At 31.3% G+C, this 16,755-nt stretch overlaps 1 protein-coding gene across 4 annotated transcripts in view; it reads left to right on the forward strand.

The window, feature by feature from the left end:
• LOC107451545 (dual specificity calcium/calmodulin-dependent 3',5'-cyclic nucleotide phosphodiesterase 1) overlaps window positions 1-16,755 on the forward strand; it is a 552,109-nt gene that overhangs the window by 518,645 nt on the left and 16,709 nt on the right. For all 4 annotated transcript variants that reach the window (XM_071186276.1, XM_043042289.2, XM_043042288.2 and 1 more), the window contains 4 exons: window positions 3,879-3,995; window positions 5,405-5,545; window positions 7,562-7,662; window positions 10,821-10,946. In XM_071186276.1, the coding sequence (XP_071042377.1) occupies window positions 3,879-3,995; window positions 5,405-5,545; window positions 7,562-7,662; window positions 10,821-10,946 (485 nt within the window). The remainder of the gene's footprint in view (window positions 1-3,878; window positions 3,996-5,404; window positions 5,546-7,561; window positions 7,663-10,820; window positions 10,947-16,755) is intronic.

Raw genomic sequence — 16,755 nt, forward strand, 5'->3', positions numbered from 1 at the left:
CTTCTTCAGAACCCCAAAATGGAACTCAGACTTAAACGTTTACTCTTGATCTCGATGATCCGTCCCATCCTAACTTATGCATCTCCAGCTTGGTGCAACATCTCCACATTACCCCTTAAAAAACTCAAAATATGTCAGAATAAAATCCTCAGGAAAATAACAAAAGCAAGATGGTTTATCCGCAATAAAAACATGCATCGCGACCTCAACATAGATTTTTTAGATCATCATACTGCAAAGCTAAATTTCAGATTTTTCGAAAAAACCAAAAATTGTGACACCGCAGGATTCAACGAAATTTTTACTTTTGAAAACTTAAGAGAAGACATAAACCTCAGACCGATGGCAGCTCATTTTTGTAGTGACGTAATTTTAACTAAAATTCAAAATATTTAATTTCCTTTTATTCCAATTGCATTCCAATTACCAGAAAGAACCACCTTAAAGATCACAATACAAGACGAATGGGAAAAAGGCCGCCAACGGCCCCAGGCGCCCAGATATATTTCGATGATGATGATGCCAATCACTACGCATTCTATGTAGTATTTTATATTTAGATATTAGGTGTTTATAAAAGTCTTTTTAATTCTCGCATTTATATTTACTTGTAGGGACTTAGAATACCACCTAATCTAAGTAAATCAATCACATAAATCAAAAACATTGAAACGATAATGCTTTCAAACTATTAAAAAATGCTGTTTTAGTTACTTAATAATAAAATTCAGTTTTATATTTAATACCACTTGAGAAATTTATTCCCAATAAGAGCAAAGACTGCAGGTATTTCTTAACGTATTACATTCTAAACTGAAACGTATTATCATCTACTTCCTACCACTCCTTTTGTAGCAGAGATGTGGGGACACACAATATTTACTCGAGCAAATTTTAAAACTCCTGGTAGAAATGCATTATTAAATTTCATAAAAACTGTAGTTTGTAGAAAGAAACTGCTTGCATATTTGAAATCAGCGACGCGAAAATATAAAAGATCCGTTCAAAAATTTCTCGTGCAATAGAAAATTTTGTTCCCCAGTATGATCTGTATTCTTTTACGCTTTAGTTATTCTTTTTTAACTACAATCCTTCAACTTCACCAAAAATATACTTCAAACCTGTACCGTTGTTCCGATTGTACGTGTGTTGCAAACTGGAATTTGTTATCTGTTTCTCATACACATTTCAAAACTTGAAAAGAAAGGAAAATATGAAATAACCTGACTAGAAAAAAACATGACGTTTTTCATATATGTCTACTAACCAAAGGAGAAAATTGTAAAAAACAGAGATCTTTTTCTTAAAAGGATGGTTTTAACATGTTTTGATATTTGATATCTTTTGATAATGTAAACAATAATTCTGTTTTTGCAGACTTTAAAAATGGATGATTTTAGTAGCAGGCGATTTTATTTCTTTAAGTCACTGTATATCATTGTAAATGATGACTTAAATATGATCTTATTTGAAAATTATCGTTACCGATATTACTCGCATTATCAACGTATTCAGTACGTATTGTTATCAATAATTGCATTATTACCAATCATTGTTTTCTACAGTTATCGTACAGTTAAAAAAGGATGGAATTTGTTCCTGAAAGTGTAAAAAAGTTGTTACCAATTAAAAGCAGTGGTAAATAAAAGATTGAAATTTTCTTAAACAATTCTTTCAGTTAATTATGAAAAATAAATGCTGTTTGAAGATCAATCTTTGGTATATATATAAACAAAAAAACAATGAAAAAAGGGAAAATGAAAAGTGATAATAATGAAAATCCTGTGAGCTGATGAAAAGATTATGTCATTTATTTTCTGGATTTTTATTATTTTTTTTTCATTGTTATTATTTATCTTTTTCCCTATATCTATATATATAGCAAAATAAATAAATACAAAAAAGCACGAAAACTCCTCTAGTTACGCTCAATTTGCACTTTTGTTTTCATATTTTGCAATCTGGCAATCTTGTTACGAAAATATTTTAAATCATTCTTAAAAAATTTCCCGTTCATGTAAGTTCATTTGAATTCACTACTCACTTTATAGATTATGTTTTATTCTGTTCTTTCTTTATATTTTATTTTCTGTTTTTACGTGTTATTTTTACTTAATGTGTTCTATTTTATTTGTTGTAATTTTTATAAAAATTTTTTGAGTACTCCTCACACTATTGTATTGATATATTTTGCTTTGGCTATATTGATACAATATTAGAAAGCACTCTTTCTTGCGGATATAGTCGTGTGGGCTGATGAAATGATTATATCTTTTATTTTCCGTATTATTTAAAAGAATTCTATCCTTTTTTTCGGATTCCCCCCCCAGTTTTTGTTATTTTTATTATTAATTTTCTTTCCCCCCCTTTTTTCATTAGAATGTAATTTTCCTTTGCTTTATCTTCATTTTGAACATANCATTATTGTTTTATTAATCATTTCTTCTTTTTTTTTCAAACAAAATAAGTTGTACATAAAGATTTATTTTTTAGATTAAAAATTGTTTTACATCGGTAGGTTTTAGTTAATGCAAATTATAAAACAAAATTTTAAAAAACTCTCTCACACACACACATATATATATATATATATGTAACATTTTATAGCCACAGCTGAATTCAAAATATATATTTTTTCATAGATCGATCAAATCTATGTTGAAAACAACTGAGGCAAAGTAATCTTACAAATCTATATTGGAATAATGGCCGCATCCTGCTGACAATGCAAATGCTCAAACACTCCCCTCTCCCCTACTCCTCCTTCCTCATACCTGAAAGGACTTCATTACTTGGATGGGAGTCCGATAAAGGAGCCCCAAGCTATCACGTAATTGGAAGTTAAATCTTAGAAAGCAATTGAAATCAAATTGAGAACTATTCAATTATTCGACACAGCGAATGTCTTGTTTAGTTTCCAAAGCGTATACTCTCCTCTGCTATTGTGTACACTAGTTCTGAAATAGTTGATTTAAGACAAAAAATTAAAACTTTGAAATGTTCTGTGGAATTTATTCATTGTGTTGGAAGGAAAATTTATTGCTATGTGAATAAATTTGCCTTTTGGATAATAATTTTAAAACTCACTGCGAATTTTCTGATTAAACTTGTGGCGTTAAATTAATAACGTTTCACTAAATTAGATTTTCGAATTTTTCTCATGTTTTACAGAAGTTAAAAGTTTGCATTATGAAAATTAAATAAAGACAAAGCCATTTTAATATTTACTTAACAAACAGCATTATTAAAATTTTTAAAAACTGAATTTATGCAGCGTTTGAAAGGATTTAAACAAGGAGAGAAATTTATGTTTAGGCAGTCAACTTTTTTGCATTAATATTCTTGCAGAAATGTTGAAAATTATTTGAATCGTTAATTTGAGCAAGATCGCTTTTGTTTAAATATCAAATTACATTTTCTTAGTTTTAAACTCAAAGTATTTATTTTTGAAATTATACTTTGCTGTTATTTTAGCGTCTCACTTGTTATTAGTTACGCTTTCCACGAATTTACTTTAGCATTGACCTTAATACCTGCAAAACGTTTCAAACTAAGACCTGATTCCAATGAAACTTCGAAATTGATCCTTTATTCTAATATCATATAATATAAATTAATTAAGTTAGCAAATTAATTCATATAACTAACAGTTAATCTGCTTGCCATATTGCGTATAGACAGCTTTTAAAAAAAACTCAAATCACGGTAATAAAACTTCCTAGAATATTAAGCCTATCTACTCATTGTATAACATAAGCGGAGGGATATATCCGAAGTTTTCTGAATTTCTTTCGGATTGAGGAAGCTTGTGTTTGTTTACATTCTGTCAACCATCCATAAATTATTCAATTTAATTACCTTTTTGTTCTCATTCGCAGAATAGTGAGGACTGGTCATTTGACGTTTTCACTCTGAATTCGGTAGCGGGTGGACAATGTTTGAGATACATGGGACACTACCTCCTCAACAGATTCGGTCTCATACAGAAGTTCAAGGTAAGTTATTTGGCTAACAGGTACTAGAGGAAAGTCTAGTACCTGCTCAAAATCTGTACGAGAGATAAATCTCTAGAGGAAAGTGTGCCTGAAAATTTCTACACTCAAAGACAAGAGCCGTGATGGCTCAGGGAGTAATGTGCTCGCCTTCCAATGAGGTGAACCGGGCTTGAATCCCAACGATGACTGGTTGATTCGAATTCCGCACCCGGCTTGTACTAATCACAAGGCTGATGTAAAATATTTTAGAGGTAGACGAATCATGGGTTAGAGTCAGGCTAACCGTGAGAGGGTTTCAGGGTTTTCCTCTCCATATAACGTAATTGCGGGTTAGTTTCATTAAAAAGTCCTCCATCCTCCACGAAGGCAAATTTCTCCCAATTCGTGATCCAGGAACTGCCTAGTCTTATGGATTGGGTTCAAAGTTGCAAGGCTTCGAAGTTGAACATTGGTAGTCTTAAACCCAAAATTGGGTCGGCCGTTCAATGACGGCTATAAAATAAAATAAAATAAACATCAAGACGAATATAAATATTAGAGATATTAGGACGGATTGAAAATTTATATACTTCAGAAAAAATATTGTATTTTACCTTTATTCAGATACATTCAGAAAGCTCCAGGCTCCATCTATTATGACGTATGCCGCCCACACATCACTGGTGTCATAGGACATACCCTGGTACACTGCTGGACATTAAATACGGCCGAAGAGCCCCCAGATTACTTTCGCCAGATTTGCAAGTGGCTATCTTAAGTGCCTTACTTTTGAGGGAAGCTGAAAGATTTTCCCTACTTGCAAAAAATGTTCTGTTCAACCACCTTCGCCTGAACATATTCTGGTTTGCCTTAGACTTTCTAAGGTGGATTTTACCGCAGATCCTCTTTTTCCTGCTGTCAGCAATCTTCTGGAGCTTATTTGACTTATGTCAGATTAAAAGGATGAGCAACGTCAACAAAAGTCTTTAATCAATTTAGTTTTCTTCTAAATATTTTTTCTTCTTCTTGCTTCCTACCGCCTGGGTGTTCGTAGCAGTTGTTTTTAATGTTTTTTCACCCAACGGAACACAAATGTGGGTTAGTGCCATCAAAAAACCCTCCACTGAGGTCAATTTGTCCCGATGCTTGATCCAGGATTGTCTATTGTTTGGTTTTAAATATACAAGGCTACAGAGTTAAACCTTGATAACCGTAAACCAAAAAGCTGATCAGCCTTCCAGCGCCAGTTATAAATATAAAATAAAGTCAAGATGGTAAATATAGTTTAAATTTAAAGATCTGCTTTGTTTAAAGTATTGTCTTAAGTTCGGTGGTGATAGAGCTTTAAAAAATGAGCATAAATGAATAGGATTTAGCTAACATTAAAGGGCATGTTTTCAGATTTGAACACTTTCTTTCTCGTTTTTCAGATACCAACTGCAGCTCTTGAAAGTTTCCTTGTACAAATCGAAAACGGGTATGAAAGGTACAGGAATCCATATCATAACAACATGCATGCTGCTGACGTCACGCAGACTGTAGCTTATTTATTATGTCAAGCTGGTTTAGCAGTAAGTATTGTTACTAATCGTCTGTCTATTGCTCTGAAAATATTATCGATATCAGCCCATTAACCACTTGATGGCCGCATAATTTTAAAGAAAACGGTCATAAAATTGCCTGTTGATGAGAATTTCATAAACTAAGTGTATGTACAATATAGGTATCCATCTTCAATTTCGCAGATATTTTTTTTTATTTTGCATCTTTGATGAATGCTGACATCTAGTTTAAAACAAATTAACTATACCAAAACACATTACAAATGATCTAGTGCTGCCATCTGGTGTATAGATTCAGAAACAGACATGATTCAGGGCATGTGAAATATATTGCTTTACTCTTTCTGGTGCGTTACTTTTGTATACTCCAGTCTGGAAATATCACTCGCTCAAGAAATAGAGGGCGAACTTTCACCCCGTCATTTGTGACAGGAGAGTGGCCAATGACCGAACACCAAAAATTGTCAGTATGTGGAGCAAAAAACATGGATATGAAAAGGTGGTAGAACATATTTGTTTATACGAGAAGGGTAGCATTTTCACCACTGAAAACTCAAAGCACATTAATAAATGAAAGCTGTGCATCGACGCCAATTTTTGCTACCAGTTTTTTTCTTATTGGAAGAAAAAGAACCGTGCTTTTAAACCCTTGGGGACGGGTGATTCAGAAAAGCATTCATACAAAATCAGGATCAGGATGTAATTAAATTAAAAACTGTAACTTAAATGTAGTCGTTTCTAATTTGACAGACTTACTTTGCTTTTACTTTAATTATTGTTAGTTTAATCATATATATAATCAATGGTAGAAATCACATAAATCTCGGTGCGCTGCCGCGAAGTGGCATTAACCGATTCATCTGTAGTAATAAATCGATGATGAGGACTAGTGAGGAGGAATGGAGATAGGAAGAAGAGGGGGTGCTTAGCACCAAAAAATCGAGAGGGGGTTCGTGTGAGTCGGCTGGGGCTGAGTGTATATCGTGTGCCAGGGCAGCACCATATCCCTAAGGAAAAAGGCAGTGATTGGGCTAAATTTAGTGTTGTCGTCATTGTCGTCAATTAGTTCTATATCTAGGAGTGAGTTAAAATTGCTGGTGGTACAGGTCTTTGCTTCATCGTAGAAATTTGTATTTAAATTTTTTATATAGACGTTGATATCATCAATTTTAAGATTCTTTTTTATACTATTATTGCTAAAGCATTTAGGTGCGCCGACGAGTATATAATCAATGTTAATTCAAAGTAAAACTAAATAGTTTTATTTTGAACAAAGTAATGGCGAATTAAATAAGTCAAACAATCATAACTCCGACCACAAATAAACTGCTAAATTACTTTGATTACCAGTTTTATCTTTTTACCCTGGTTGATACAGTTTTATGCTGGCACGTATTTGTGACAGTCGGAGTGAAAGGGTTAAAGGGGAGCTAGACATAAATAGGTTTAATTCATTATTTTGCAGCAGAAGCAATCATATTTTCAAGTACCGTGCTTACGCACATTGAAAATCTCAATGGTAAAAACATTATGAGGAACAATTTCATTTTATTATGCTTATATCTATGAAAAATTTCTAATAATTTTAGGTAAATATAACTATATTCGACTTTCGTAGAAATATTGAACGAATATAAAATTCTTAAGTAAAAATTAACAGACAACATTAAATAGGTTTGTTTTTATCATTCACATAATGTCCTGACGTAGAGCGCCGTGTTTTGCAAGCTCTAAACATTTTACCCTTTCATCCATTTGAACAATGAATCAAAGAGTTTTTCTCAAATAAAATTGAGTGTTTCCGTGAAACAATGCTAGAGACGGAACATTAAATACCCGATATTTATGAATGATTTTTACATATATTGCATCATTCTAAAGTGTTTTTCTCTATAGGAGCTTTCCGACGATCTAAGAGTTAGGATCAATCAATAGATAATTATTTATCCAAAATATGCCCATCTTTCAATTAAATATTTTGCGTATTTTGTTATTTATTGAATAAATCAATGTTTAATGTTTCAGAACTGGTTGACAGATATTGAAATATTCGCCACACTCTTTGCAGCTATCATTCACGATTATGAACATACAGGGACAACAAATTCATTCCACGTAATGTCCGGGTAAGTAAGAACCTCCCAGAATATCTATTATTTATCAGTGAAACCTGCCACGTTGACCACCCTTGTAAGTTGGACACCTGCATAAGTTGACCTCAATTATCAAGAACGGAATCTTTCTTATATAATAAGTCAATTTTCTCTGGGAGTATTATAAAATTCAATTCTAAAACCCTCATAAGTTGACCAGAATAAAAAATTCAGAAAATTTTCTGTCATTTGCAATGTATGTTAACATTTCACTTGTTTGGTGAAATAGTGTAAAAAGCTAAACTAAACCCTTTTGTGAGTTGACCATCTGGGGAAACTGTAGGGGGTAAGCTTCTGACCATTTCTTTCATTCATTCATTGAAAACAAGTGTGTTAGTTGAAAAGTTGCTCATCCAGTTGCAATAGCGAGCGCAGTCACTTGCATAACTAACGAAATATTTTTTTTAAAAAAAAGTTAGTTAAATATTAGAATTATATGTAACAAATTGAAGTTCATTCAGGTTTAAACACATTTCTTAAGATATTCATTTGGCTATTTGCTAAATATAATTTTTAAGTAAAGTGAAAAAATTTTTTTAAATATATAGCAACATGTTGTAGGAAGCGAAAAAGTAAACAATGACCCATCCCCTCTATAAGTTGCCCACTTATCTAAGTTGACCACTAAAACAATGCACCACAAGTGGTCAACTTACACAAGTTTTACTGTATTACTAAGTTTATATCTTAAGAATATTTATATATTACTAAGTTTATTATTAATATATCAGGTAAAAGTAAATATATTCCATTTAATATTCGGGTAAGTAGTGACCTATTTATTTTTTCACCTCAAAACATCCATTATTTATGTGTCATTAAGTTTATTATTAAAATGATAAATAAATGTACTTAAATTCCATGTGATGCCCAAATAAGTAGCGAGCTTCTTACTTCATCACGGCGTATTCGAAAATATTGGATCTACTCAAACAGCATGATCGTATTTTTTCACCTTAAACTAGCTATTATTTATATATTATTAAGTTTATTATTAATATAATAGATAAACGTACATATATTCCATGTAATGCCCAAATAAGTAGTGACTTGTTTATTTCATCACGGCCCATTGGAAAATATTGGATTTACTCAACCAGCATGATCGTTTTGCGCCAGTTGGAACATTTTGAAGAGGTGACTCATCCAATTTTAAATTTTATACAGCATTTGTCCGTTGGCGTTATCCAGCATTATAAAATTGGGTTTGATATTTTATTTTGTTGGTCATGTCAGAATCCCTGGCTATGACTTGGCTTATGTTGCTGCACTAAACCAACGCCTCCTATAACTGAAAGCCTCCACACGGTTTCTTATAGGTAGTCCGATTAGACCACTATGTAGGCAAACCAATTTACGAAAGAGCCGTCTAATAAAAACTCTAGTAAAAATAGGAAAGTGGTAGCAAATATATGTCTATAAATTTGTTTAATTTTTGAGTATAATTGGTTTGTCGTATTTACTTGTCAACCACTACAGATTTAATTCTCAAATGTATATGATAACTTTCTCTTAATCACTTTAAAAATGCCGACTCGGGAGTATCCACCCCTAGTATTTATTATACCTAACTTGTCCTTTTCTTAAGCACGACAACAAGTATAAACTTACGTCAACCAGTGCTTCTGCTATTTCTCTTGTTTTTATTGCTAAACACAGTACTCTAGTCGCCCACGGGCATCAACACAGACGAAGCAGTGGAGTGCCCGCTCTGCGGGCAGGTACTTCGTACTACATCTCAGCCTAAGGCTACTTTAAAAATAGAGTTTGGTTTCTTGCGCACCACTGGTTCACTTTTTAATAGTCTGCGCAGACTACTTAGAAACCGTGTGGAGGCTTTCTGATGTAGGAGGTGATGACTAAACCCTTCACTCTATCTATACCTTACTCTGATATAAAAATATATGAACGACAGATAATAAAGTCTCTATGGTTGCAATAATGGGATCTTCAAATCAGAAATAAATTGCATTCTGTTAAAACTGATCTGGACCTATTGCCTGTATTACGTTACTGTAGTGCAGACGTTAATCACACCCGTATACGAATCGATTAACTTCAATGTTCACTTGCTATTTGGTGAACCATCTCAACATTGCAATTCTTGTAACTTTTTTCTCGCAATCCATCACGTCTTGATAGTTTGCCCGAAATTTAACCAATATTGTCTTAACTTTTTTTGGTAGTTCTATTTTATGTATATAAGATTTGTTGGATGAAGTTAATCATCCTAACATCTTCGCATTCCTACGCCCTTTTGGTATTTTATATTCTGTATGACTGTTCTTACCTCACTTTATATCTTATTACCTGTGCGCCATTTTAAACTATTTCGTGAAATTTTACCGTATTTGCACTTGTATCTCATTTTATTCACCTTTGAATGCATCTGTGTGATATGTATTATTTTTAACAATTTACTGTATTTTAACAAAATAAATTTTTACTATATGTATTGCTTTTTTTTATTAGTTTTAAAACCCGTTTATTTGGCGCAGCTTTGTCATTTTTTTACCTTGTACCATTAAACCTTAAATTCAATTCAATTCATGGTACCTTTTAACACCGTACACTGGGGAACAGTTTTGTCCATTGCGGGAGATTTTTTTAATGGATATTAGATATATTTGAGTAACCCTTTACAAATCTGCATTCAGTTTCTCTCTAAAGCTGCAGTTTTTAATTCAATGTAGTCCTAACCAGGAATTTTTAGATCTCACTCGAGTGACTACTAAATGTTCCCACTTCTCAACTACGTAAGGAATAGTAAGAAGAAGGCGATAATACATTCTACTTTATAATGCGATAGGCTTAGGTCAGATGTTTTTTGTCTTGAACGTTATTTTCAATGGAGTGAATATGAATGTATATACACCTATATACGTTCCTTATAAACTTGTGAATTCTAATAAAAACTAACCTTAAGTAACATTAAAATTTTGAGAAAGAAAATCTGTAGCTTTCAAAACGAAACTAATTTCAGATTTAAAATCCCCTTTCTGAATAACATAAGAAAGAGGACTTTATATAAATGCAATAAAAAATATGTTCCCCAGTGTTATCATTGTTTCAAATCAAATAATTTATTTCATGTATAAAGGGTAACTAATTCTATTATTTTTTCCTTAAAGATCAGAGACAGCATTGTTGTACAACGACAGATCTGTTCTGGAAAATTACCACATTAGTCAGTCCTTCAGACTACTAAAAGATGAAGAACACTGTATACTGAACAATCTCAGTAAAGAAGAATTCAGGTAAGTTTACTTCGGATTTCAATAACAACCATGTGAATTATGTTAAATTGATGTAACACATTTGTTTTTTAGTGTATTGATAATTTAAAAAAAATTATATACAAAATCTTTATCTATTAAGATCTTTCAATGAGGCGTTTATGCGCTCAAGGGATGGCGAAACTACACAGTATTTGGAAAATTCGTTTTATTTTAATTATTGTTTTACAGCTGCATTGTAAATCCCATTTAACACGTTCACGCCGGGTGTTGTGCCTGAAAGCGGGACGGAAAAGAGAAAATACTGGTAGAAGAACTATTTCAATATTAGATAATATTCGGGAGGAGTTAATCTATTCTCAACAGTAACAATTCACTGTAAGGAAATTTATCACGGCGAAGAAGCAGAGATGCCAACTGCTCCGGACACGCCAAAATAATTAAAAAAAACGGTAAATAACTGCAAACTAAATTTTGCAAATATTTAACTATTTTTGCTTGATTTTTAAAAGGCACAGCATGACATGACTACTATAAAGCAGAGATGCCAACTTGCTCCGGAGAGCAAATATATATTTTAAAGTGGTAGTTTATCAATTGTGTTTCTTGGTTTAATAAATGCAATTTAATAGATTTTTATCCACCACTATTTCTAAATAATTCGTAGGCTTATATAATTCACCGCTTTATAGTGACTGTGGCCTACGATACCTTTAAAAACCAAGCAAAAATAGTAAAATATTTGCAGAACTTACTTTGTTGTTATTTACAGTTTTTTTAATTATTTTGGCGTGTCCGGAGCAGTTGGCATCCCTGATAAAGTGGGGAATCATTTAAGACTATGAATTATTTGGAAGTAGTGGTGGATAAAAATATTGTAATTTGAATTTATTAAATCTAGAATCGCAATAGATAAACTACCACTTTTAAATGTTTTTTTGCTGTTCGGTGCAAGTTGGCATCTCTGAAGAAGCAATTCAATATAAAAATTGCATCCGTTAAAAACAATTGGTAGTTATGGATTTTTATTATTCCCGGAAAAAAACTAAAAAATGAAAAGTATTTGTTACCAGTTTTTACTCCGTGCGCGACCCGATGAGACAATCTAGCGTGACCCACCTGTGGGTCACCCCGGCGTGAACTTGTTAACTAGGCAGATATACAAGTGTGTTTTCAGCGTAATAATTTTGGGACTTACTTCTTAATTTTAGAACAAACACTAGCTTAATGAATTAATGATTTTTTAATAATTATAAGATTTATCTTGTTTAATAGAAAAAAACTTTTATTCAAAAGTAAAAATTAAAACATAATTAATGCATTTTTTTCGCTTAATCATTATAATGGAGTAATTAAAAATGTATTGTGCGAAATATATTGCATCTTAATTCACAAATCCATTCTAAAAATACTTCGCTTTTGAAATGTATAAATCTTCATACAAAAACAGAATTGTTAATTAATTTCGCTAATCTTTTAAGGATAATTTGCTTTTTATGAACAATCACTTCAAAGTGGATTTTGTTTTAAATTAAACTCGTTTTTATTTCACTTTTTCTATTATTAATTCAGATAAGATACAATAAAGTCTGAAGCACTTTATAATTGAAACCGTTTTTTTTTTTATATAACTTGATCTTTTAATCGCATTTTTCTTTTTTAAAAAAATCAACAAAGTTTTCTAAAAAGCGGAACTTTGTTAAATTCGTTAACAGCAAATGAAATCCTTTTTCCTTTTTTATTCTTTTTAATCCTTTTAATATATAATCATTGAAGAAAAGTTTAACCGTTCAAATATTAATTTAGACGTTACAAGCTGTGACAGGTACAAAGCCATTTGGAAACTTTTTTTATTTTAAATGTAAACTGAAATCCATTATCTCATTATTTCAATTGAACGCTTTTACACATTTCATCAGTTTTTTTTAAAATTACTTTTGTTTAGAAATTTAGACACAATCCATTTGCTAACTTTTTTTCTCATACGTAGTTAAAAGTATTTTATCATAAAAGAGACTTATTTATATTAAATACTTGTAGTTTAAAAATTAAATCCTATTCAGAGTTAGTTTTATTCTTTTAAAATGTATTATTTCTTAATTCAAAAATTTTTTTTAAAAAAACTCGAAACGAATAATCAAAAGCGATAACAAAAAGTTGACATTTTTAACAATTAAAATCCCTCGGGCAATTGAAGTTTTTATAACAGTCGGTACTGTTATCATAATAACACTGGGAGCATATTTTGTGTTGCATTTATACAAATACTTAACCCCTTGGGAACAAGTGATGCATAAAAGCATTCGTACAAAATCAGAATCAGGATGTAAATAAACAAAAAACGGTAGCTTAAATGTTGGCGTTGCTAGTTTGACAGACTTACTTTGCCTTTACTTTACTTATTGTTAGTTTAATCATGCATATAATCATTGTTAGTTCAAAATAACACTAAATAATTTTATTTTGAACTAAAGTGATGGTGAATTAAATGAATCAAACAATTATAACCCCGCCCACAAATCCAATTTTAAATTTTATCCAGCATTTGGCACTTGTCCGTTGGCGTTATCCAGCATTATAAAATTGTGTTTGATATTTTATTTTGTTGGTCATGTCAGAATCACTGGCTATGACTTGGCTGATGTTGCTGCAGCAAACCCTTCACTCTATCTATACCTTACTCTGATATAAAAATATATGAACGACAGATAATAAAGTCTCCATGGTTGCAATAATGGGATCTTCAAAATCAAAAATAAATTGCATTCTGTTAAAATTCATCTGTCAAAAACATTCAAACTGCTAAAGAACTTCTTTGGTTACCAGTTTTATCTTTTTACCCTGATTGATCCGGTTTTATGCTGGCACGTATTTGTGACAGTCGGCGCAAAAGGGTTAAACTTGCCTAGCTCGCGTATGGTAATTTCAAACCTGAAAAATTTATTTTTTTTTTTTTTTACTTCTAAATCTTTGCGAACTGGCGTTTTTAGTCGAAATGAACAAGTTTAAATACGTTACGTATAGCAAGGGATTCGACATATGATGACATAATTCGACAAACTTTTAAGGAAGTTAGGGCACATCATCAGGATTAAAATTGCTTACTAAAATTGCAGAGTTGCCCCATTCCAGCGACTTTAACGAACAGCTCTTCAGTTTGGCATTTTCTTAAATAAAAAAAAACTTGATTCTTGACTATTTTTTTTAGTTCAGTTAACAAATTTTAACAAAAATAAAAGCTTGTGTTATAATTTCGACAAACTTCAACCAAGAGGAAAATATCCAAAAAAGAGTGCGAGTCATTAAAGACTGCTGGATTGGAAATTAGCTGTCCGGAAATGTCATCGTACGCGGCTAAGGGCGTTTCATTATTATTCCCTATAATGAACTCTTCAGAACTACATGAAACAGAACAGTTAATAATAGGGAAAGCTCTCCTAATGGAGTGTGATGACCTGTTCTGTCATGGGTTTTTATACATGGTAAGGGTAAATCCTGGTGATTTACCCTTACTCCCCTAGAAGTTTTTTGCACGATTTACGGGAGACTCTGTTATATATAACGTTTTTAAATTAGTAGATTGCAACAAAAAATAAACTAAAAATTTTCTTTAAAAAAACTGTAGCTTGGCAAGACAAATTGATTGCAGATTTCAAATCAGTGATACGAAAGTATTAAGATATGTTACGAAGTTTCAGGCTACAGTAAAAAATATTTTTCCACGGTGTTATTAGACGATTTTGAATCATTATTATAATGTATTTATTTATCACATTAAAATATTATAGCGGTTAGTACTGCAACTGTATGTTTTTATAGTTTTCGATTTTGAGTTATTATGGTATAAATTGATACACTGTAATAACTCAAGTTATTCAGTTATTATAGTATAATATTTATTTACATATTTATATTTATTTTTTAAGTATTTATATTTTGTCTAAAACTATGGTCTTTGGTGAAGTCGTTTTAACTCAGAAACTTTTAGAACTTTTAACGAGCCCAAAAGTAATAAAATTTTTTAAAAAAATAGAATAAAAGGACAACAACTTCGCTAGTCCGATAAAGCAACGGTGGCTCAATTCTGTAGAATCAAATTTCAGTATGATCAGGGTAAGGAACATGTAGTTCAGGTCAGAAAATAGGTTATCTTGGAAGATTTTTCCACAAAAGGACTCGGACAACCATTGAATGTAATGCCAAATAGAATGATGATGATGATGTATTTTTTGTTTTCAGTCATCTAGTTATAGCTTAAAATGTTAGAACTATATGCGTTGACTTGAAATGTTGGAACTAGATGAAAATATGCTTTAACCCCTTGGAGACGGGTGATTCAGAAAAGCATTAGTGCAAAATCAGAATCAAGTTGTAATTAAATAAAAAACGGTAACTTAAATGTAGTCTTTGTTAATTTGACAGACTTACTTTGCTTTTACTTTAATAATTGTTAGTTTAATCATGTATATAATCAATGATTATTCAAAGTATTACTAAATAGTTTTATTTTGAACAAAGTAATGGTGAATTAAATAAATCAAACAATTATAACTCCGCCCACAAATAAACTGCTAAAGAATTACTTTGATTACCAGTTTTATCTTTTTACCCTGATTAATACGGTTTTAAGCTGGCACGTATTTGTGACAGTCGGCGCGAAAGGGTTAAAGACTGAGCTTGACTACTAAAATTTTTTGAAGATGCTCTTCAAACATCAAAAATCTTAAGTCAAATTTTTAAACACCAAGCTGTTATCTCTTTTAGAATATTAGATGAAAATTTTCAACAAAAGTTTAATAATTTAAGACATTAAATAATTTTTATAAAATATAAACTTACCAACTTATTAAAGAAAATTATGTTACGATATTTTAAGCATTTTGTTAATCTTTAAATATAGTTAAAGTAAGGTACAGTCACTTTAATACGTGCTGGCAATAGCTAGCATGTTATCAAACTTATATTTGGAGGATAATAAGCTAAATGAGAGATATTAAATGTGCGTAGTTGAAGAAAAAAAATGCTATGCTGTCAGAATTCCCTCTATTCGCAATTTTTCAAATTAGAAATGAGCCTCGAGTAAATCTGTACTACTCACTGAAAATTGTTTTTAAACAGGCAACAAAATTGAGCAAAAGTATTTTAAGTTATTCATTGTTTCAATTCATAAGAAAAATAAATTAAATCCATTGGGTACGTTATTGTTACGCTCAAGTGGAAGCTAAATTTAAACCATTTTCAGTACTACCTAAGAAAAAAATAATTTTTTTTTTCCAGCTCGTAGCAATCCTGGAGAATATGTCAAAAAAATATGTGATCGCAAATGCGACTCAATATAAACCTGGGATACTCATAGAATTTTAGTGCCTCAACCATTTTATGAAATTAAGCATGGGGAATAATGCAAGGAGGCTAACTGCATACCTTAACCGGTTAACGCCCATCGTCATATATTTAGGACAGTTCCTTTTTTCAAAAACATTCATTGTGATGGGAAACTTTTTTAAAACAATTATAACTCCGCCCACAAATAAACTGCTAAAAAATTACTTTGATTACCAGTTTTATCTTTTTACCCTGATTGATACGGTTTTATGCTGGCACGTATTTGTGACAGTCGGCGCAAAAGGGTTAAAGCTAATAATTTTTAATCTATTCAGAATAAAATTATCACAAGTTTAGTTTGTGTTCGGATTCGTTTCCTATCTGATTTAAAAAGTTTTATAATTCTTTGAAGTTAAAATAGTATATTCTTTTTTTCATTAGTTTGTGAATAATTTTAATATCAAAATCTTATGAATTTATGATATTATATATATATAAATATATA

This window comes from Parasteatoda tepidariorum, chromosome 10, assembly GCF_043381705.1.
Source record: "Parasteatoda tepidariorum isolate YZ-2023 chromosome 10, CAS_Ptep_4.0, whole genome shotgun sequence".
NCBI classification, from domain to species: domain Eukaryota; kingdom Metazoa; phylum Arthropoda; class Arachnida; order Araneae; family Theridiidae; genus Parasteatoda; species Parasteatoda tepidariorum.